Genomic DNA, 23,743 nt, shown 5'->3' on the forward strand with positions numbered 1-23,743 from the left:
TTGTCATAGTATGACATAGTAGACTTATTTCCTAAAATAATGTCCAATTCACAAACTTTATAGGCGTATAAACTCTACCCCACAGGAAGGGCTTCTGTCAGGCCCTCTCTGGCTTTTCAGACATTGTCCATCTGTTTTAACTGGACATTAGCTCAATAAAAGTCAATGATATATAATGGATTGTCCTTATACTGTATGTCTAGTCCTATTGTAATGCTGGGCAAATTTAGGGATCGTTCAGGTATTCTAAATCGTACCAGAAATTTTATCTTGACTATTTTGGAAATAAAGAGAATTTTAGATGTGAGAAATAGTTTAAGCACCCCATGAAATCAAACATTTTTAGGTTAACACTTTACAATAAAATTAGTTAATGTATAACATGAACGAACAATGAACAGTACATTTATTACACTATTTATTAATCTTTGTTAATGTTAGTTAATAAAAACACAGTCGTTCATTGTTTGTTCACGTTAGTTCACCAACAAATACAACTTGTGATTTGAATAATGCATTTGTAAATGCTGAAATTAACATGAACTAAGATTATTATTTCTTAACTAATGTTAAATAATGAACTTTATTGTAAAGTGTTACTGTTTTAAGCTCATATCTGTTAACTTTGAGGCAAAATTAAGTAGCATTTATAAATTAGTACAATATGTTAACATTAGTTAATGCATCACGCATCATGAATAATAAACATCAATTTGTACAGCTTTCTGTGATATAAGTTTGCTATTGTTCATTGTCTATTCATACTTGTTGATGTTATAATAACGGGTTACGCTTTATTTTAATGTATCCTGGTTACAGTGAAATTACACAAATATGTACTAAGTAATATTTATTACAGTAACTACTGTTTATTTAGGGTTTGGTTTATTGTTTCTTGTAATTATGCATAATTTACTGTTATTACGTATAATGCATTTGACCTGTAACAAGGACACATTAAATGTGTTCCCATATTAACTGATGTTTATACAACATGCTAAAAATATATTCATATCAGTTTTTGATATATTTATGGTAGGAAATGTACATAATATCTTCATGGAACATGATCTTTATTTAATATCCAAATGATTTTTGAAAAGAAATAATTGATAATTTTGACCCATACAACGTGTTTTTGGCTATTGCTACAAATACACCATTGCTACTTAAGACTGGTTTTGTGGTCCAGGGTCACATATGCATAATTTAGCAATGTTAATAAACACGGTGAAGTGTTTTAAAATTAATTTTAGATGAATAATTACATTAACTAATGTTAACACGTACACTGTAAAAAGTTTTCACCAGTTTCAACTTAAAAACTTAAGTTTAGCAGCTGCCTAAAGTTTTAAAGTTAAATCAGCTTGAAACTACAAGTTATTTTAACTTATTACAATAAAAATGAGTGAGTTTAAATGACTTAAGTTGATTTAACTTAAAATCTTAAGGCAGCTGCTAAACTTAAGTTTTTAAGTTGAAACTGGTGAAAACTTTTACAGTGTAGAACCTTGTTGTAAAATGACTTTGGTCGTCCAATCAGATGCTCTGTAAATGAAAACTAAAATACATTCGTTAAGCCATTTCATTGGGTGTTTATACGCTCACAATGTACATTTAAATCCTTTGTCAGCTTACAGTGACTTGACAAATCCCTTAAGAACAGTGAGCAAGACTCCTGCCCTATTAACAAAACAAAACAGAAGTGATTTCTGATTTTATAATCCACAGAGTTGAAAGATAATAAAAGAATAAGAGAGCTTATTTGGCAGCAAAGTGAGTCTTTCTTAAAGCGAGATGTCAGCCCTCCACTTTGGCCTCTTTGCCTTCACTGCCCGCTCTAGAAAGTGCCCTTGGCACAGGTTGACCACGGTTGGCATCCGTCCTCCATCTTCTTTCTACAGGTGTGTAGTCTGTGTGCACCGATTTAGAGTACCATGTTTGGAGGTAATGGTACAGACTGTTGAAGACCACAGTGTTAGGGAAAGAGCTTAGCAGCTGATTGGCTGGGTCTTTAGGTTGGGTCGGGTCTGTGCATTGGATGGAGATCATGGAATGTCTCCATTTAATGGATCTACATCTGGCCTCATAAATCAAATCTAGACAAGTCCTGTCAAGAAATAAATGGATAAAATATGGATCTGAATCTGATGGATGTGTTCCGGATTTCACTGAGCTTCAGGCAGCTACTGAACAGAGACAGCATTAAAGAAAAGCTTTTCTTTGTCACGGTATCTGCTCTATTTGTGGTTAATCAGTCCTGCACACAGTTGCCAGCATGTAGGAGGTCTTAATTTTCTCTCTATAGTAGCAGACTTGCTGTTAATGGATGGAAAATTATTCTAACTTATACCGAGTTCTTGGAGTGCAGACTAAGCCTCTTTAATGTTAAAAACAGACTTATAATTACACAGCAGAAATCTTAAATAATCAGTTCTCCTTATGGTCTCTTCTCAGGAGTAGCAGGATATTGTTTAGTCCAGTCTTATTTCCTATTTTCACATCCCTCTCGCTGTGTAAATACCGGACACTTTCCTGTAGATGATTTTGTTTAGTCTTCTTCTGTGTTGAAGATCTCCTCTTGCTAAGAAGTACCCAAGATAGTTTTAAAACAGCCCATCTAGAGTGGTGGTTTTCAACTGGTAGATAGTCTTCTCATTAAAAAAGGAGAAAAATCTACTCATGTATTTTGTTGTTTATGTCAAAGGCTGGACGTTTAATCAAACTCTCCTCAAAAAACATTATCTAGACTACATGGAATTTGAGTTCACTTACAATGAGGATAAACATGGTTTGTGCGGACCACAGTGTGTTTTGTTGTTGTTGGCTTCTGAACGAACAAAACCATTGAAATTCAATTTTGTACAACAAACAATTTTGGGTCACCATTTGATGTCCAATTGGCTCTTGAAACAAAACCAGTTGAGAAGCGCTAATGCAGACCTTACTGAAGAAGATCTGAGGCCACAAGCAATATTATAGGGTTTGCTAAAGTAAGTTGAAGCCGTTAGCTAATGGTCATTAAAAGCATTACGTGTAAATTTGTACCTTTATTTCCTTTTTTCCAAACATGGTACTCTATAATCTAGAATAACCTCATCAATCATCTCATCCTGGCTCTTGACATTCAACTCTTAACTTTCAGGCTTGGGTTCCTCTCATCTTCAAATCCATTGTTTCATCAGTGAATTATTGTGAATATTTTAAATATTTTTTCTAAATACAATTTTATTAAAGTTTTTGAGTAGATATCCTATCAACAAATTGTTTATTTCCATAACTGGTTATTGTGAATTACTGGATTTGAATCGGAGTGGATCCTGCCTCTGATGTAATGAATTGTACCTTATATCCAAATGACTTCTTTATCTCAGATGCTAACTTCCTGTCTCTCAGCAGGGCGAGCCCGGAGCACAAGGACCACCGGGACCTCCTGGCCCCCCAGGGCCCCCAGGGACTCCTGGCCTAAATGGTGCTAGTGGGCCTCCGGTAAGTCGATGAAAATCGCCTGCATCAGGAAATGTTTTCTGCAGAACTCATGCTCATTTTTAATCAAATACACTACCAGTCAAAAGTTTTTGAACAGTAAGATTTTTTAACGTTTTTCAAAGATTTTTTTATTTGATCCAAAGTACAGCAATAACAGATTTTTTTTTTTTAATATTTTTACAATTTAAAATAAATGTTTTCCTTTTGAATATATTTTCAAATGTAATTTATTCCTGTGATTTCAAAGTTGATCTCAAAATTTTCATCATCTTCAGTGTCACATGATCCTTCAGAAATCATTCTAATATGCTGATTTGCTGTTCAAGAAACATTATTATTATGAATATTATTATTATCAATATTTAAAACAGTTGAGTACATCACATACATACAGCATTTATCTGAAATAAAAAGCTTTTGTAACATTACACACTATACCATTCAAAAGCTTGGAGTCAGTATAATTTATTTATTCATTTTTTGGGGGAAAGTAATTATAGAAAAGAATACTTTTATCTAGCAAGGATGCTTTAAATTGATCAAAAGTGAGGATAAAGTCATTTATAATGTTACAAAAAATTTCTATTTCAGATAAATGCTGTTCTTCAGAACTTTCTATTTATCGAAGAAACCTGAAAAAATTCTACTCAGCTGTTTTTAACATAATAATAATAATAATAAATGTTTTTTTTTAGCAGAAAATCAGAATATTAGAATGATTTCTGAAGAATCATGTGACTGGAGAAATGATGCTAAAAATTCAGCTTTGAAATCTCAGGAATAAATTACATTTTTAAATATATTCAAATAGAAAACTGTTATTTTAAATAGCAAAAATATTTCAAAATTGTACTGTTTTTGGAGCAAATAAATGCAGGCTTCGTGAGCTGAAGAATATTTTAAAAAATATTTAAAATCTTACTGTTCAAAAACTTTTGACTGGTAGCATTTGTCACATGGCTCTCTGGAATAAATTATTCTGATTGTTCATTTATGTGATTATGCAGTCAAATATTTTTGGTCAAACATCCATCACATTGTATAATTGCATAAATCATTGTCCCAGGCCATTATCTCAGGGCCATAATGTTGTGGCCTCTTTTTTTCTCACGTAATTAAAAAATGTTGATTTATTTATTTAGATAATGTACAGATTTATTTTTATTATTGTGTCATGTGCAATCATGGCTGCACATTCCTGCATTTCTGTGTTTAACATTTGCACTTTTGCCTTTGTTGTTGTTGGTCTTTGTGTGTTTTACCTATTTACCTTTTCACTTTGGCATAGGGTAAACCTGGAGAACCTGGAAAACCTGGAAAAGACCCAAGGGTGAGTTCTTCAATACATGTGTTTTCATCCTTACCTACCTAATACGGATTCTTGACATGAGGTGAAATAAACTCAGAAGTCTATAATGCTCCATATGACATTTTAAGCTTCAAACTGAAAGTATGTTTGACAGAGATATTTGACATTATTTGACATGAAATCATAACTCTGTAATGTTCAGTATGACTAAAACTATGTTTCTTTTTCTTTCATTTGTAGATGCTACCGGGCCTGAAGGTAAGCACACAGCTGTCCAGCTGCTCTGCAATGATAGTATTTTCCACAGGCGAGTCGTAAACAGGCTCACATGAAGTTCACACACAGTTCAGCAGCCTACAGGGTGGGTCTGCTCTGTCGTTGCCAGTACAGAAGGGGTGGATACGCCATAATTGATTATCCGTGTTGCTGTTGGATAAGTGTGTATTTCCCCTGATGCGTTAATTGCCACTGAGTTTAGATGGGGGAATTTTAATTGTACTCCATTTAGAAGCACTAGTCCCTTATAGAAGCACATTTCATCTCTCTATAAAGATTGTCTGCCAGTCTGTATAACAGCTGTAACTGAAGGCTTTCTCCTTTGGACACAAAGTTCCCAATAAAGGAATACCGCTCTGCTTATTGCTCGTTTTACAACTCGATAGCTCCAACTATATGAAACAAATAAAATCGCTTTTTGTTAAAAGCCAAAGAGCAAATAAAAGTCTTTGTTTTTGCTTCTTTTATAGGGTGAACCCGGTGTACCTGGACAAAAGGTGAGTGAGTCTATCAAAGTACGCGAGTAGGCTTTTATTGTTTGTGTTATCCATTCTTCAAATCCCACGTTTTAGGGCTAGAAATTTGGCACTGCGGCTGATTGCTTAAACAAAACGCTTAGAAACGGATCCTTCTCCTCAGAGGAACCTTCAGGAATTAAGCTGAACTGTGAGGGAGTGACGTTTCAATTAATCATTCAACAGAGTGATTGAAAACCTCTAAGCTACAGGGCAGAGCCCTCATCAATCGCCATACTAGATGAAGACTTTCAAAGTGGAAAAAGAAACTTGGCACATCACTTTAAAGTCATGCTAGAGTACAGATAAAATATTAGTGGATTAGAGAGAACACAATTCATCTATTTTTCTTCTTTCTAACTGATTTTGTCTTTATCTCTCAGGGTGAACATGGTGAAGCTGGTCCAAGTGGACCTGAAGGCCCCAAGGTAGGAATCTGTAACCTTTGACTGGTTTAAGCTGCTTAAATAATTAACCTGCTCCACGGGTCACCCATCATTTGTGGGTCAGCTCATTATATAATCCCAACACAGAGGGTAACTTCAAATTGACAGCCCCCTTTGAGTCAGATTCAAAGCTTACTGGCTTTTTCCAGGATGTAGGAAACACAGATGTATTCAGATTACATACTTGCTTCCGTCTTTAATCAGGCTTTCAACAGAGGAGGGTGTTATCCAAGACAGTCTGTAGGTGTGACATCAGATACCCAAATCATATAGTTTTGATTAAGCCAGTGGGACGGCATCTTTATTGTTTGGGTTACAAGACTAAATTCCATTGGAGCGCTAGAGGAATTGCTCAGTAAACCGGGGGTTGCTGATAACAGCATCTGTTTGGGGTTTTACTGTCTTCCCCTTAAGCAATGTGCTTAACTCCAAAGTCATTGAGTGCATTACCCCTGAGGTAATGAAAGATTGAATTAAGATAGTAAATGGGGCTTAGTGTAATGCTATGAAGCACAAAAATACACTAGTAAGGTTTTGTAGTGGCCAAGCCCGAGGGCTGTAGCCTCTATTGTATCTGTATGTTTTCTTATTATTTTCATCCAGTTGAAGTCTATGACAGCCCTATGAACGGAATGTCTGAAAATGCTGAAATTTGGCACACTTGTAGTAAAGGCCATGAATAGTGATCTGGCCAACTTTGGAGTCTCTAGGACCAACTCTATAGCACCACCACTAGTACAGTATTTTTTTGCTACTCCTCCTTGAAAATTGATCCAATTCTTCCCAAAATTGGCTCAGATAATCTTTGGACTGACCTGCACTGAAATGACTGAACATTTTTTTTTTATTCATCTTTGTTCAGAAGTTATGATGTCGCAAAATTAACGGGGTTGACCCAAAATTGGTTTGGAGGCTATATCTTGGCCAAACTTGATCAATTGAAATGAAACTTGGTATGCTTCATCAACACCATGCTCTGAGGGTCCATGCCGAAATTGAAAACAGCGTCACCTATGGGTCATGAGATACCAAAAATGCACATTTTTGCTATAATTTTTGAACAGTTTTCATGTTCATTCAATTTCTGCCGGTTTTGTTCTTCCTGCTCTGTGTTGCGCTCAGCCCTTTGGGGGCTTGACCTCATAATCGCTGCTTGCAGCTATATTTTAAAATGTTTTTGAAAGAAGTCTCTCAAGCTCAACAAGACTTCTTTTTGATCAAAAATATAGTAAAAACAGTAGTACGTTATTCTAAAAATTATTACAATTTAGAATATCTGCTTCTTTTTTTAATTTATTTTATAATGTAATTTACTTCTGTGATGCAAAGCTGAATTTTTAGCAGCTCTAGTCTTCAGTGTCACATGATCCTTCAGAAATCATTGTAATATTATGATTTCTTTATAAGCCTATCAATATTTTTGTGGAAACCATGATACCTTAAAAAAAGAAATAAAAGATCAAAAGAACATTTATAAAAAAAAATGACATTATAAATGTCTTTACTAGGGATGTGCCTGAATAGAGAGGGTTTGCACTTACGTCAAGATTTGGTCTGTTACCCTGATGCGCACCCATATTGGAGATACTCGGATGTAAACAACTTCATGGATTGCATGGTTAATGTACTACTGAATACATTTTTTTCTGCTAATTTATGCTGTCTAAACCACAGAAAAAACTTGTGGAAGCTGCTAAATCATATAGAGAAGGACTTAGTTAGGATGACCATATTTTAATTTAAATATGTTTGGGTTTGGAGATTGGTGTCCTAGTTTTGGTATCAAAATATGTCATTTCCATACCCAAACTAAATATTTTACAGTCACCGTTATGCAGATTGATCATAAACACAGCTAAAAAGCTTTCTACCACAGTGGCCATCCTTCACAAAACTAATATCTACCACAGTTTTAGACAGGTAGAATGCAAACTGTGTCAATATAAGCATTTCAGTCAAATGGAATTCATACAATATTTAAAACTTTTAAACCAGGGGAGAAAATCAAACTGTTTTGCTCGCAACAGTTTAAAATCAGCCCAATTCTGTGGAAAAAAAATGTGGATTTGGCAGCTCTGTATCCAACGCGAGCTGCATCCAAAGCGATTTAAATAGGCTACTACTATATTGATAGCGACTCAGTGACGCGCATATTATATTCAATATTAGAATGTATGCGGGAGCGGAATTAAGAAAACAGTCCTGCGCAAGGCTTTACTACAAAAACGCACACAATGAATGGCGACTGTAGAAAGCAAAAGCCGAATCCTGGACATTTTGGGCGATTTAAGAATCCCGGTCGGACGCATTTTTTAAGTCCAAAAAGAGGACATGTCTGGGGGAAAAGGACGTATGATCACCATAACTTAGTAAGGAGCAAAGTGCACAAAATTTTGACAAACTAAAGTTATTAGGTGGTAAAGATACACACAAGCGCTATTAATTAAGATATTAGCCTAATATTTCTACCTGACCGGAAATGATAAGAACAAACACGAATGTTGTCAAGATTCTTGCCCTGTAAAATCTGGTTCAGTTTGGCCAACCACAAACGACTTTTGTTCCTCAGACAGTTTTCTGGCACTCTTCTCGTTGATTTGTTATAGCTTTTGGCAGTGTAGAGTACTCCAAATGTTTTTTCCTGGTCAGACCAATTAATACACCCCAAAACATGACAATAATTAACCATTTTCAGCAGTAATAATTTGTTAAAATGCAACTTTCATTCGGTTCAGTGGCATTGTTTAAGTTCAGTGTCTCCGAACACGACATTCAGGCACATCCTTTATAGTCTTTATAGTTACTTTTAATCGATTTAACACACCTTTCTACACAAAACTCCTAAAAAAAACTTAACCTGAACTTTCATTTATTTTTGTATCCTGCACACACAACAATCTTTCCACCTCATTCCACTCTTGTTTCCAGAACAGAACAGTGGGTCAAACAGCTTAGCCCAAGTGCAGTTACAAGTGCGTTGATTGACACTTTGTGAGGGATAGATGTTGGCATGAAAACCACATATAATTTTTTCCATGTGAAATTGATTTAGCTTTGCTTTGATACAACCTTATAGTTCTCAATCTTGGATTTGTGTTACACTTTTACACATGTGAACTCTGGAACAACCTGCATATCCATTCCCTTCCAAATCTACCTTTGTGAACTTGAGCTTTCTTCCATCAGCCACATAGTTTCTGTCCAACACACGCACCCAGTCAATATCTAAAGCTAGATTGATAGTAAGCATGTCATGCAGCGAGCTTATGAAAAATTACTATATACTAGAGTTAGACTCAAGTGTTTATGTTTACATTCAATCTCATTTTAGCTCAGGTAAAATCTGTTGTGCTAGTTGTTTTGCACAACTGCACCACCTTCTGGATATTGGCCGGTGCTGCATTCACAAATGCTCACAAAACCGAAGATTACTGAGGCAGGCTAAAATGTGTTCTCCCCTGTGAGCTGGGGTTGTCTCCTGTCTGGCCTAGCATTTCTGCTCGGAAAAGAGACATCTTTACATTCATCTGCGAGAGAGGCGAAGGGCCAAGTCAATGGCTTTACAATTAAAAGGTTAAAATCAGAGAAGACAAGTTATTCGGCACATTACCAGCACGATTAATCAACGGCTGACTTTGCTTTCCTCCCACGAGACTTTATTTCTGAAAAATTACTGTCTGTCGCCTTCATGGATGTTTAGCTGTTTATTCAGCGCTGCCAAGCCACATGACATTGAATATGAAAGAACAGAAATGTTTGCTTAAATAACTCCTCCACTAAACAGCAGACTGAATGGGTTTTTTAGATAAATGACGTTGGTGAACTAAAACTCTGCTGACCTTGTCGCTCTGATCGATGTAAATTAATTGCTTTAGAACAAGAGAAAGCAGGTCAACATTATCAGAAGCTGTTTTTGTCTTACATGGCATATTGATTACTTTGTTTGTTCCTGTTTTTTCTTTAGGGAATTAAAGGAGATGAAGGAATAAAGGTAAGGAACACAATTTAATTCTTGCTATTGCTGTTTTAAAAATGGCCATTTTCTTAAAATGGATGGTTGAAGTAACCAGTTTGTAGGTTGATCGCTCTGTCTTTATGCTGCTATCAAAACATTGATGTTTGTTTGATCCTGACCAGCTCAACATAGCAACATTGACTCAACCAATAGCATGAGTTTGGAGGCGGGGCTATTTGTTTGATCGGCCAATGGCCAGTTGCGTGTGGTGACGCATAAATTGCCCACTCCAAGTTTACATTAATTGTTATTCTGTGTATGGAAATCTCACTTTTGCATTCTGTTTTGATTATCATGTCATCTTTTGAATTCATTAAAGTCAGGCACTGTCTTGAAAAAGCAGAGGGTAAATCTAAACATCTGAAGATTTATGTTTGTGTGACTGTATCACATGTCCAAGGCCTTGCATCTGCTGGAGCGCTTACACTGTTTCTCACTGGGGAGGCTTTTGCCCTGTAAACAGGAGTGGGACACACTAAAGTTTACACCTGCTGATGCACCAATAGTCCCGATAGGATACAGCTATTCCGACTGTCTAACTGCTTAATGCTGAGTGTTGTCCTGTAAAGCCAGCAGTGATAGATAGCCTCAATGAGCTCATCTGTGTGGAGAGGCCAGGGAAAACACAGGGTGTGATGTCTTAGAAGGGTCATAAGCTCAAATCATGCTCAAAAGAGCTTTTACAGAAACTAAATTGCAGATAAGCAGCTTAAAAGCACACAAATAAAATAACATTAAATAAAATTAACCAAGGACTACACTGCCATTCAAAAGTTTGGGATCAGAAAGATTTGTTTATGTTTTTTAAAGAATTCTCTTTTGCTCATCAAGGGTGCATTTATTTGATAAAAAATGCAGAAAAACAGCAATATTGTGAAATATTATTGTTATTTAAAATACCAGTTTTCTATTTAAATCTACTTTAAAATTGTATTTATTCCTGTGATGCAAAGCTGAATTTTCAGCATCATTACTCCAGACTTCACTGTCACATGATCTTTCAGAAATCATTCTAATATGAACATTTATTATCAATGTTGGAAAGTTGTGATATTTTTTTGAAAAAATATTTGTTGATGAATAAAAAAATGAAAAGATTTGAAAAATCTTTTCAAACAATATATGTCTTTACTATCACTTTGTATCAGTTTAACCATCCTTGCTGAATAAAGGATGTTTAAAAAAAAAGAAAGTAAAAAAATGTACTGACCCCAAAGTTTTAAACAGTAGTGTATATTGTTACAAAAAATTTCTATTTTAAATAAATGTTGTTCTTTTTAACTTTTTATTCATCAAAGAATCCCCCAAAAAAGTATCACATAGGTTCCAAAAAAGAAAAAGCATCAAAACTGTTTCCAACACTGATAATAAATCAACATATTAGAATGAGTAATAATGCTAAAAAAATCTGATTTGGATCACAGAAATAAATTATATTTTAAATAATATTAAAATATAAAACCATTATTTTAAATTCCAATAATATTACAAAAATATTACTGTTTTTTTCTTCAGTATTTTAATTTATTTATTTTTAATTATTATTTTTTTCTTTTATGCCAAAAATCATTAGGATATTAAGTAAAGATCATGTTCCATTAAGGTATTTTGTAAATTTCCTACAGTAAATATATCAAAACTCAATTTTTGATTAGTAATATACATTGCTAAGAACTTCATTTGGACAACTTTAAGGGTGATTTTCTCAATATTTAGATTTTTTTTCATTTACCTATTTTTTAAAATATACTGTATGTCCTGCCCAAAACGGTTTCGGTAGAAACTACAACAACACAGGAAAGAAAATTGTGCTTGCCAAACAATTTCATGGGGTGTTTAATAAACCCTGTGTTCAGACGAGAGAGGAAGCAGAGGCTGGAGTCCATGGGCCAGACATCTTACGTGAACTCTGTGTCTCACAGAAATCCTTTACTATGAGTTTGATGGAATTTTCATTTCCTCTGCACATCCCGCCTCCTCCCCCCGACCACCCTGTAGAGCCCCATAGTAAAGCGCCCTGATGCTCACAGGATCAGAGGATTACTCTAGATCAGCATCTTCATCGATTTATCATTTCTGGCTTCTTAATTCAGAGTGTGCCAAGAGAAAATGCTTTCTCATCTCATGACTTTGTTTGGGATCACATGTCCCATGTCTGCATATGTGCTCCAGTTCGCCTCCAGAAGTTTGTATTTATTAGTGTGTGTTGCTCTGCTAAAGATGTTTCCGTCTGTGCATTTGTGTAGGGTGAACCAGGGATGGATGGGCAAAGAGGAGAGAAGGGGGAGAAGGTACTTTGCCTGAGAAATGTAGTTTGTTGTGCATTTAACTGTGGGTGGTTTCTTTGTATGTGTGTGTAAAAAGCTAAACTGCATGATCAAGCTCTGAAGCTTCTTGGATACATGTCTCTTTTGCTCACCAAGACCGCACTTATTTAATCAAAAATACAGTAAACAGTAATATTGTGAAATATTGTTACAATTTTAAAAAAACTGTTTGGTCTTTAAATATAATGTAAATTATTCCGGTGATCAAAGCTGTATTTTCAGCATTATTACGCCAGTCTTCAGTGGCACATGATCCCTCAGAAATCATTCTAATATGCTGATTTGCTGCTCAGTTATTATCAGTTTATATTTGGGCTCTATTATTAGGGGTTTAAGTGTGTAGTGCTAAAACCCTATTGTAATTGTTAGAATGGCCAAGGATCAGCAATCTCCACGTAAAACTGATCGTGCAGACCAAACTGTAAGTCGTAGAGACTTGAAACTTGGAGGGATGGTAGTACTCACACCGTTGACAACGTCACCAAGGCTTGCCCCAATCGGCCTGATGGGGGCGCTACAGCGATCAAAAGTACGAAATCGCTCATAATTACTCCTAAACCTTATGTCTTTGGACAAAAACATGCCTCAGATTAGATTGTGAGCCTCGAAATGTTCAGGTATTTTGGATTTTTTGCAAAACCTACTTTTGTGACCTAGTCCTATGTTTTTCACCCGATCAGAACCAAACTCGTGCAGAAAGGTTTTCTGGAGAGTGAATATCAATAATTTAAAAAAAAGTATAATCGAAGAGATATCTTCGCCAAATTTAGGACACTTATGTAAGAGCTCAATCTGAAGTCACAGGACAGAAATCGTGGAGCTTGGCCACTTGGTGGCGCTATAAGAGGGAAAAAAACATAAAAATAGTTATACCTACAGTATGTAACCATTTGTCCTATCAACATGAAAATCGCTTGGCACAGTCTTGGTCCAAAGTGCCACAAATTTTTATAAGGACGTTTGCGTATCTCAAAAAACATGGCTGCCATTGGCAGATAAAGTTTGAGCACCTATTTGACAAGGTTAATGGAGGCCGATCGGAACGAAACTTAATGTGCCTGTTTGACTCACGGCCCCAAAGGTCTGTTTGAAAGAAATCGGCCACTCAGGGGCGATATCACGTTTTTCTACGGTGTAAATGATTGTACATTGCGTGGTTTTTCGCACATACACACGATATTCGTATCATACGACAGAACTCCTCATTCTGAACAACACAGCTGTCAATCAAATAGTCTGTTAAATGATTGAGAAGATGTAAAAAAAAAATACTTTTACAAACTAGTCCTAGGTTTTTCGCTGAATCTTGAAAAAAAAAAAAAACACTGCAGAACAATTTTTTGGACTCTCTTGGTCAATAATTATAAAAAAAAAAAAAAAGTTGGAATTTATCCTTTGTGAAGCTATAACACAGTCGTTTAGAAAAGGGACCTGTTCAAATTTACCCAAAATCCTATAAAGCCTAAAAGAAAACTCAAAACTTCACAAAACCTGGTGAGCACATGCGACAGGTGATTCTAAACAAACATGCAAAGTTTTAAGGAGATCGGACGACAGCTGGCACTATAACAGTCATAAACGTTACAAAACATAATATTTCTATGGTAAATTATCTGTAAATCTGTAATAATAAATAGCTGAAATACCTTAAAGTGCTTGAACCCCGGTAATTGCTGCTTGCAGCTATATTTAATATTGATTCTCATTATTATTAATATGAAAACTTTTTTCAGGATTCATTGATAAATAGAAAGTTCAGTGAACAGCATTTATTTGAAATAGGGATCTTTTGTAACATTATTAATGTCTTTATTGTCACTTTTGATTCATTAAATGCATCCTTTAATGCTAAGTGAATATATTAAATTCTGTGTTGATATAATTTTTCACAAAAATATTAAGCACAACTGTTTTCAATTTCAATAATAAGTAAAAAAATAATAATTCTTAAGCAGCAAATCAGCATATTAGAATGATTTCTGAAGAATCACGTGACTTAAGACTGGAGTACTGATGCTGAAAATTCAGCTTTGTATAACAGGAATAAATCACATTTTAAAATATATTCAAATACACAATAGTTATTTTAAATAGTAATAATATTTCACAAGTATTTTTGATCAAATAAAATGTCGCCTTGGTGACTATAAGACACTTCTTTCAAATCTATTTATTATTTCAACGTACTGTACAAGAGCCTTGAGGTTGAGAGCTATAGTTAATGGGAGGTTTTGGATCTGTTTATCACACAGAGAGTCTATAGTGACAGAATTTTCATTTTCGAGTGAAAGGTTCCTTTAAGTCCTTCCTAAATGTATATTCCTATAACTCATCCACCCTCATTGACTCGGCACCACTGGTAGACACCGGCTTACGTTACCAAAGTGAGCACTTGCAAGGGCTGAGGGCAGGACAAATGCTTTGCAACTGAAACCAGGATGTGCACAAAGACATATGACTCAGTCCCGGAGTCACGCTGGGAGACCAGAGGGATTGCACGCTATAAGAAAAACAGGCCGCAAGCTCAAGACATTCCCTACTTCCTTCATCTGAGCACCTGTGCGTCTGATTTACAGGCCTCTTACCCTGCTGTTTGTGGAGAGTCCCCTGTTACACGCAGCTTGATGGACTTAGCACACTTATTTTTGCTACCTGCCGTTGTCCCTGCCAAACATGTGCTGCCATACTCTTCGATTGTTAGGTCTGTTGTCATGACAGAGCTTTGTGTTTCTGCTTTCGAATGCCGTGTTTAAATATATGAATGTTTTCATCGTTAGACTCAGCAGACATACCATCTGGGGAGCTGACAGATGAATAAGCACATCTGCAGCAGTGCTATATTTAGTATTTTTTTATACATTTATATATATAACTTCAACACTGCCTCTAATTGAATGCAGAAACATTTTTGCGTGGGTATGGGGTTGATGGACGGTTTGTTTGAGGAGCAGGCTATTGCTTGTTTTAATATAATGGAATGTAAATAATATGATATACTATTATTCAAAAGTTTGGGATTAGTAAGATTTTTTTAAATGTTTTTGAACGTCCCTTATGCTCAGCAAGGCTGCAGTTATTTGATAAAAAAAAATACAGTTAAAGCTGTAATATTGTGAAATATTACTACAGTTTAAAATAACTGCTTTATATTTTTATATATTTTAAAATATAATTTAAAATAATTTTCAGCGACATTACTTCAGTATTCAGTGTCACATGATCCTACAGAAATAATTCTAATATGTTGATTTGCTGCTCAAGAAGATTTTTTTTTTCTGTTTTAATACTATTACCATTAACATTTTAGAATAATATTAAAGTCATCAAAACTATGAAATAATTATGGAAAATAAAAAAATTAAGCCCGTTTCCGCCACTGAATAAAGTGAAAAAATTATGACTTTTTTTTTTGCAATTGCGAGTTTACTGATTTTTTTTTCTGAATTGCGTGATACAAATTAGCAATTCTGAATTTTCTTTCTCAGAAGTGTGAGATACAAACTCGCAATTGTGAGTAATAAAGTCAGAATTGTGAGATATAAACTCAAACTTCTGAGAAATGAAGTCAGAATTTCTCACAAAATTCTGTTCTAAAGTCAAAATTGCAAGATAATCAGGCAGTTATGACATTTTTTCTCAGAATTTGTTAAAATAAACTAGTAATTCTCACTTTTTTTTTAATTGTGTGATATAAACACATTTCTCACTTTTTATATCTCGCAATTCCGATATTTTTTCTCACAAAGTTCTTTTCTAAAGTCAAAATTGCAAGATATAAACTCACAATTCTGATAAATGAAGTCAAAATTGCTATATAAACAGGCAATTATGTCATTTTTTTTATCAGAATTTGTTAAAAAAAAATCTCAGAACTGCTTTTTTGTATTTCACAATTCTGACTCTTTTGTCGCAATTGCAAGTTTATATCTTACAATTCAGATTTTTTCCCTTACAATTGTGTTCTAAATATAAAATTGCAAGATATAAACACAATTCTGAGAAATTAATTTAAAATTGTGATATAAACAGGTAAGTCTGACCTGATGCACGATTCAGATTTTTTTTCTCAGAATTGCATGATGTAAACACAATTCTCACTTTTTTCCCAGAACTGCGTGTTTGTATTTCGCAATTCTGACTTTTTTGTTCGCAATTACGAGTCTAAAGTCAAAATTGCAAGATATACACTCACAATTCTGAGAAATTAAGTCAAAATTGCGATATAAATAGGCAATTATGATTTTTTTTTCTCAGAATTTGTTTAAATAAACTTGCAATTCTGACTTTTCTTTCTCATTTTCGGGTGATATAAACAATTCTCACCTTTTTTCTCAGAACTGCATTTGTATTTCGCAATTCTGTTTTTTATTTTCTCACAATTTTTTTCTCAAAATTGCAAGATATAAACTCATGATTCTAAGAAATGAAGTCAAAATTGTAATATAAACAGGCAATTCTAATTTTTTTTCTCAGAATTTGATGAAATAAACTCACAATTTAGATTTTTTTTCTCAGAATTGCATGATATAAATACAATTCTCACTTTTTTCTCAGAGCTGCATGTTTATATCTTGCAATTCTGATATTTTTTCTAAAGTCAAAATTGCAATATAAACTCACACTTCTGAGAAATGAAGTCAGAATTGCGATGTAAACAGGCAATTCTGACATTTTTTCTTAGAATTTGTTCAAATAAACTTGCAATTCTGGCTTTTTTTCAGAATATATAAAAAGCAATTCCCACCTTGTTTTGCTATATCTTGCAATTCAGGTTTTTTCTTCTTCTCACAATTGTGTTCTAAATCAAAATTGCAAAATATAAATTCACGATTCTGAGAAATGAAGTCAATAACAGATATAAACAGGCAATTCTAATATTTTTTTCCAAGAATTTGTTGAAATAAACTTGCAATTCTCACAATTGAAAAACTTAACTTTTTTTGAGAGTCAGAATTGTGAGATAAAAATTCACATTTACCTTTTTTATTTTTTATTCAGTGGTGTTGTCTAGACGAGAGCTAATTTAAACATTTCAGCCTAATAATGTACATAACCTCGCAATTGTATTGTATACCCACAGTATTTAACAATGGCTGTCATCACTTTACTATGGCATCACCACAGTACCTGTTTGTTAGAGAAACTGCTGTCCTTCCTCAAAAACATCTGTCTCTGTCATTACTAGTCAGTATTAGGTTTTGAGTAGTGAAAGCCAGTGAAAATTTATGAGATAAAAAGGAGATAAGCAAACGCTAAATTAACTCCTTTTACTCCTGCGGCCAGCAGCGGGTGAGCCTCATCTGTATTCACTGAGGCTGTTTAAGACTGTCTGCGTTTCTCTCCAATGGGAAATGTAACACACATTTACAGTAAAAATCGAATGTGCATAAAAACACAGTGAAAGACACTCACTCATGTAACACGTTTGATTCCTCCGCCATTAGACTCCTATGTCAAGTAGGAACGAGAGATGATAGCCTGACATGAATTTAAAGTGCAGCACCTCAGAGATCAAATGAGAGCCGCTTTGTTTCGTTCCCTTTGACTTTGGCACTCAAAAGTTCTCAGTTACACACTTCCCCTCCAGACCAGGATTGATAAAACAGAGAACCCAAGGGCTATTAAAGCAATAAGTCAGGAAAAGCCATGCATTACAGTGATTTTACAGTGGGCTTTTATGTGCTACATGAAGCGGCCGCAACAGAATAAATTACTGCAAAGTCATTTTCTTTATATGAATTTTTCTGCACATCCTAAAAATACATTAATTAAATAAAAGAACACTACTGCTAAAAAGTTTTAGGTCAGTAAGATTAGCATCTATTTATGTATTTATGTGGAATTTTTTTAGTATTAATTAATTTATTTGAGCAAAGATGCACTGAAGTATGGAAGCCTGTTTTCAGCACTAAATAAAAAAAAAAGGTTATCGCGACTTTTTATCGCACAATTCAGACACTTTTTTTCTCAGAATTGTGAGATATAAACTCGAAATTGCGAATTATAAAGTCAGAACTGAAAGACTTTTTTCTTGCAAATGCTGGTTTATATCTTGCAATTCTGACTTTTGTCTTGCAATTGCAAGTTTCATATCATCTAAACTCGCAATTCTGAGAGAAAAAAAGTCAGTATTGTAAGTTTATATCTTGAAATTCTGACTTTATTTCTCAGAATTGCGACTTTATTTCAATTTAGAGAAATAAAGTAACAATTCTGAGGTATAAACTAGAATTGTGACTTAATTTCTTAGAATTGTGACTTTATTTCTCAGAATTGTGACTTTATTTCTCAAAATTGTGACTTTATTTCTCAGAGTTGCGACTTTATTTCTCAGAATTGTTAATGTCCCTGAATTGCGACTTTATTTCTCAGAATTGTGACTTTATTTCTCAAAATTGTGACTTTATTTCTCAGAATTGCGACTTAATTTCAATTCAGAGAAATAAAGTCGCAATTCTGAGATATAAACTAGAATTGTGACTTTATTTCTCAGAATTGTGACTTTATTTCTCAAAAATTGTGACTTTATTTTCTCAGAATAGTGACTTTATTTCTAAAAATTGCAACTTTATTTCTCAGAATTGTGTTTATTTATCAGAATTGCGACTTTATTTCTCAGAATTGTGACTTTATTTCTCAAAAATTGTGACTTTATTTTCTCAGAATAGTGACTTTATTTCTAAAAATTGCAACTTTATTTCTCAGAATTGTGTTTATTTATCAGAATTGCGACTTTATTTCTCAGAATTGCGACTTTATTTCAATTCAGAGAAATAAAGTCGCAATTCTGAGATATAAACTAGAATTGTGACTTTATTTCTCAGAATTGTGACTTTATTTTCTCAGAATAGTGACTTTGGCTCAATCCCAATTCTACCCCTTACCCCTACACTTAGCCCTACCCCTCCGTTTGGCGCGTTCACATGAAGGGGTAGGGGTGTCTCATTTCTCTTTTGGTTGGATGGGTAGGGGTAAGGGGAAGGGCCAGATAGCCCTCCAAATGAAGATTTTTCGGGACCTCACTTCAAACGAAGGGCTAAGAGAAATTTCCAACATGGCTGCTCACTCGAGCAAGCAGACGCATAAATGCAAGTAATTTTTGCCTTTAATAAGGATTTTTATGACAATGTTTCATTATATGTATATTACCTTCAATATTGTGTTTGTGTTTATGGTGTTGTTTTGTAAATAAACTAGTGTTGGGCCGTTATCGGCGTTAACGTGCTGCGTTAACGTGAGACTCTTATCGGGCGATTAAAAAAAATATCGCCATTAATCTATTCTCAAAGTTGGGTTGGGAGCTGGGTCTAAACTACGCAAGATATGATGACTTTCACCTTGATATTTTAGCACGGATGACGTATACCTAGTCGAATTGCACTGTAGGGGGCGAGAACGAGTCTTCAACTTCTGTGAAATTACCACATCAAATGAGACGTGCAAACATGGATGCAGCTATGAAGCCGCTTCAGGGCAGGTGCGTTGCTAGACCCTTTTTACTGGGGCACGTGCCCCAGTGAAAATCTGCTGTGCCCCATTAAAATCTCAAGTTTGAGTTATAATTTACTTTGATAATCCCGAAATAAAGACATTAAACTATATGCAACAACTGAATTGACGCTTCTAAAAGCAACGCAGTTTAATGGAAGACTATGCACGCAGAAATCCCTGCCCGTGCGCGTCTGTGTATTTAACGGCAACGCGCACGTCGTGCAGCCTTTTGCGCAGAAGTACTTGGTTACACAAGTTTGTATAGTTAATTATGTTGTGAATGCAATTGTCAAGCAGTTTGTGATGCATTTTGGAAACAGGAGATGAGCGCCTGATCTAATGCGCCACCTGGCCCGTTCTCGAAGACTTACTTTTAGTCATCATTTGGGTAGCACACATATTCTGAATGCCTTCAGCAGAATTCAAATTAGCCATTTTAATCTAGATTAATCTAGATTAATTCCAAGATTTAATCTAGATTAAAAAAATTAATCTATGGCCACCCCTAAAATAAACGTTTGCAAAAAAAATCGCTAAAGTTTGCTAGCAGATAGCACTGATTGCACGATATTACAAAATATATTTTTATGTCATATACACTTGACTGCATGTTAGAAACATGAAAGGCCAGTGGCACGGCAATTTGCAACAGTGGTGTAGTGGAGGGTGTACGCAGGTATACGGTGTATACACACTTCCACTTTCCCCTCTGATGCGCATTATTCAGTAGTGTCCTGCGTTAGCGAAAGTCATGGCAGTCCACCACATCCAGTCATGTGAATAAATGTAAATATTCGCTAAAAACACCCAATAAAGGCAGTGATGATGCAGTCAGGACCGTGGCGCCGGCTTGCTTTGAAATGTATTTGATGATGATTGCGCCTAATGCACCTGCGCCCGCCCTGTCTCCCGCACCAGTAATTTAAATCAGTACATAATAATGAAAACAATACCTTACAAATGAAAATAAGCAGATTTTTACGATCAGAAATTTCTTAAACCAGTGAACCCCTGTAAACATTTTAGTCCAAGGATCCAGTAAACGAATGCGATCAAATAGAAAGTTCAAAACGAAATTCACAAATGAAGCATATACCCACTTCTCCCTTCTCTTGTTTGTTTTGCTTTCGGACATATATGTACATGTGAATGAATGGTACATACACCGTACATTTGTACTTTTTGCAACATGACAACATTTTTGACATCTTGGAATGTGTGATAAACATCTGCGCATGTCCTCTGACGTAACATTAGGAACTAGCGACAACGTATGATGACGTATAACAGTGTTGTAGTGGTGTCCCATTTCTTAGGGGAAATATTTTAGCCCTTCCCCTTTCCGCTTTGTTTCAAGGGACAAGGGGAAGGGGCGAGGGGTAGGTGAAGGGGTAGAAAATAGAATTTGGATTGGGCCTTTATTTCTAAAAATTGCAACTTTATTTCTCAGAATTGTGTTTATTTCTTAGAATTGCGACTTTATTTCTCAGTATTGTGACTTTATAACACAATTGCAAGTTTATATCTCACAATTCTAAGAATAAAAGTCATAATTGTGATATAAAAAGTAGTGATTACCTTTTTTTAGGTGGCAGAAACAGGCTTCCAGACTAAAGTAATGATTTCTGAAGGATCATGTGACTTTAAGGACTGGAGTAATATTGCTGAAAATTCAGTTTTCTATCACAGAAATAAATTAAATTTGAAGACGGATTAAAATGGAAAGCTGTTATTTTAATTTGCAGTAACATTTCACAATATTGTTGTTACTGTATTTTTAATTAAATAAATACAGCGTTGGATAATCTTCTTCACAGAATGTTCGATTTATGATTATTCTTTAAGCAAAAACTCAACATTTTGTGACGTTTGTCACAAAGTTAAGTCAACCTGATTGCTATTACTTTTTCTCCTGCTAAAAAATGATACACTGTGCCTTTAAGACTCCGTACTACATTTTTTTATAGTTGTTTTTCTCTTCATACAAGGAGCCTTTGTGCAGTATATGATGCATGATGATGTATATAAATGGAACTTATTAGCTTTAGTTTGGAAATTCCGTTCACCCACTTTCTCTTTATACCTCGGGCCAAGCACGTATACCATGCTCTCGTATTTCATAGGAGCCAAAGTAAGTCATTACTTATTATGAACCGTCCTGAAGGAATCAAGTTTGTCAGCAAAGAATGCAGCCACTACTCCTCAGTGCTGATGACGGTTCTCTTCACCTTCCCAGAGTGCCCCTCAACTCCAAAGACTCCGTCCTCATCGTTTTTAGCCTGAAGATTAGCGCTCCCATAAATCACTTGCAGCCTGTGTCCGTCCACACTCACTAGCCTCTGCCCCACCAAGTGCTATTTGCTCTAAAATAGACACGGACAAGGTTGAAGGAGACATGATGATGGCAGAAGGGCCAACGGAATGGTGTGAGTTGATTGGAAATGAAGAAGATCAAAGACACTTCCTGTTTTCAGCATGTGTCCGAGAAGTCTATCTTTCATGATTAAAGTGATCGACAATCATAGCATCGTTCCATTCCCTTAACGGGACGGTAACTATAAGTCAAACTCTTTCATCTACTGGATAAACTGGATTCTCTGCCCTGTCCAAACCCTGCCGCCCGTTCTGGTTGGTCAGTGTTTATGAAGGCAGCTGAGTATGACAAGCAGTCTTGTCTCAGGCCCAAAAGCACACTAGAGTGCCTTGGATCATTAATACCCTCTCAAACCGCACACATATGGCGTCTGGCTCTCTTGATAACCTGCAGCTCTCTCCAAGGTCTGACCACTGCTGCACCTGTCAGAGCGGGTTATGCCATGCTAGGCTCTGCCACCTGCCCCCTGCTCAGACTCACTGGAGTCTTCATGCCATCTTTGACCTCTGCCCTCATCTGCCTGCTGTCTGGACGCCTGTCTCCAAATGGCATGCATTGTTTTCTGTAGAGGCTTTTTGGACATGTTGTAAAATGCCTCTCTTGTGGCACTAGCATGTAATGTGGTGATTGAGTGCTGGCTAATCTACCTGTTTGTTTGTGTGTTTGATAACCCTGCTAAAGAGACCAGCTTAAACTGGAATTCCATGCTGGTTTATTCTGATTAAGTGTGTTTTAGTGAAACTGGTTGCTTGTTGAAAAGTGACGTGTTAAGCAGTGCTGGGTAGTAATTGATTACATGTCATTTAGATTACAGACAGTGCCAGTCAAAAGTTTTTGAACGGTAAGATGTTTTTTTTTAAAGAAGTCTCTTCTGCTCACCAAGCAGACCTGCATTTTTTTTATCCAAAATACAGCAAAAGCAGTAATATTGTGAAATGTATTTACTGTTTAAAATAACTGCTTTCTGTTAGAATATATTTTAAAATGTAATTTATTCCTGTGATCAAATCTAAATTTTCAGCATCGTTACTCCAGTCTTCAGTGTCACATGATCCTTCAGAAATTATTCTAATGTGCTGATTTGCAGTTCAAGAAAGATTTATTATTATTATTATTATTATTATTATTATTATCAAAAATTATAGATACTTTAAGGATGCTTTAAATTGATCAAAGTTGATGATAAAGACGTTTATAATGTTACAAAAGATTTCTATTTCAGATAAATGCTGTTCTTCTGAACTTTCTATTCATAAAAGAAACCTGAAAAAAAAATCTAGTCATCTGTTTTCAACATAATAAATGTGACCCTGGACCAAAAAATCAGTTTTAAGTAGCACAGGTATATTTGTAGCAATAGCCAAAAATACATTGTATGGGTCAAAAATATAAATTTTTCTTTTATGCCAAAAATCATTAGGATATTAAGTAAAGATCATGTTCCATGAATATATTTTGTATTGTACATATATTGTAAATGTATCAAATATATCAAATATAT

At 35.1% G+C, this 23,743-nt stretch overlaps 1 protein-coding gene across 10 annotated transcripts in view; it reads left to right on the forward strand.

Moving 5' to 3' along the window:
* Positions 1-23,743, forward strand: part of col13a1 (collagen, type XIII, alpha 1) — a 143,472-nt gene that overhangs the window by 85,406 nt on the left and 34,323 nt on the right. For 8 of the 10 annotated variants that reach the window (XM_073834210.1, XM_073834217.1, XM_073834219.1 and 5 more), the window contains 6 exons: positions 3,397-3,489; positions 4,778-4,819; positions 5,039-5,056; positions 5,545-5,571; positions 5,973-6,017; positions 10,000-10,026. In XM_073834210.1, the coding sequence (XP_073690311.1) occupies positions 3,397-3,489; positions 4,778-4,819; positions 5,039-5,056; positions 5,545-5,571; positions 5,973-6,017; positions 10,000-10,026 (252 nt within the window). The remainder of the gene's footprint in view (positions 1-3,396; positions 3,490-4,777; positions 4,820-5,038; positions 5,057-5,544; positions 5,572-5,972; positions 6,018-9,999; positions 10,027-23,743) is intronic. The other 2 variants (XM_073834211.1, XM_073834215.1) reach the window with 1 other exon arrangement.

Source organism: Garra rufa, chromosome 2 (assembly GCF_049309525.1).
Source record: "Garra rufa chromosome 2, GarRuf1.0, whole genome shotgun sequence".
Taxonomy (NCBI): Eukaryota; Metazoa; Chordata; class Actinopteri; order Cypriniformes; family Cyprinidae; genus Garra; species Garra rufa.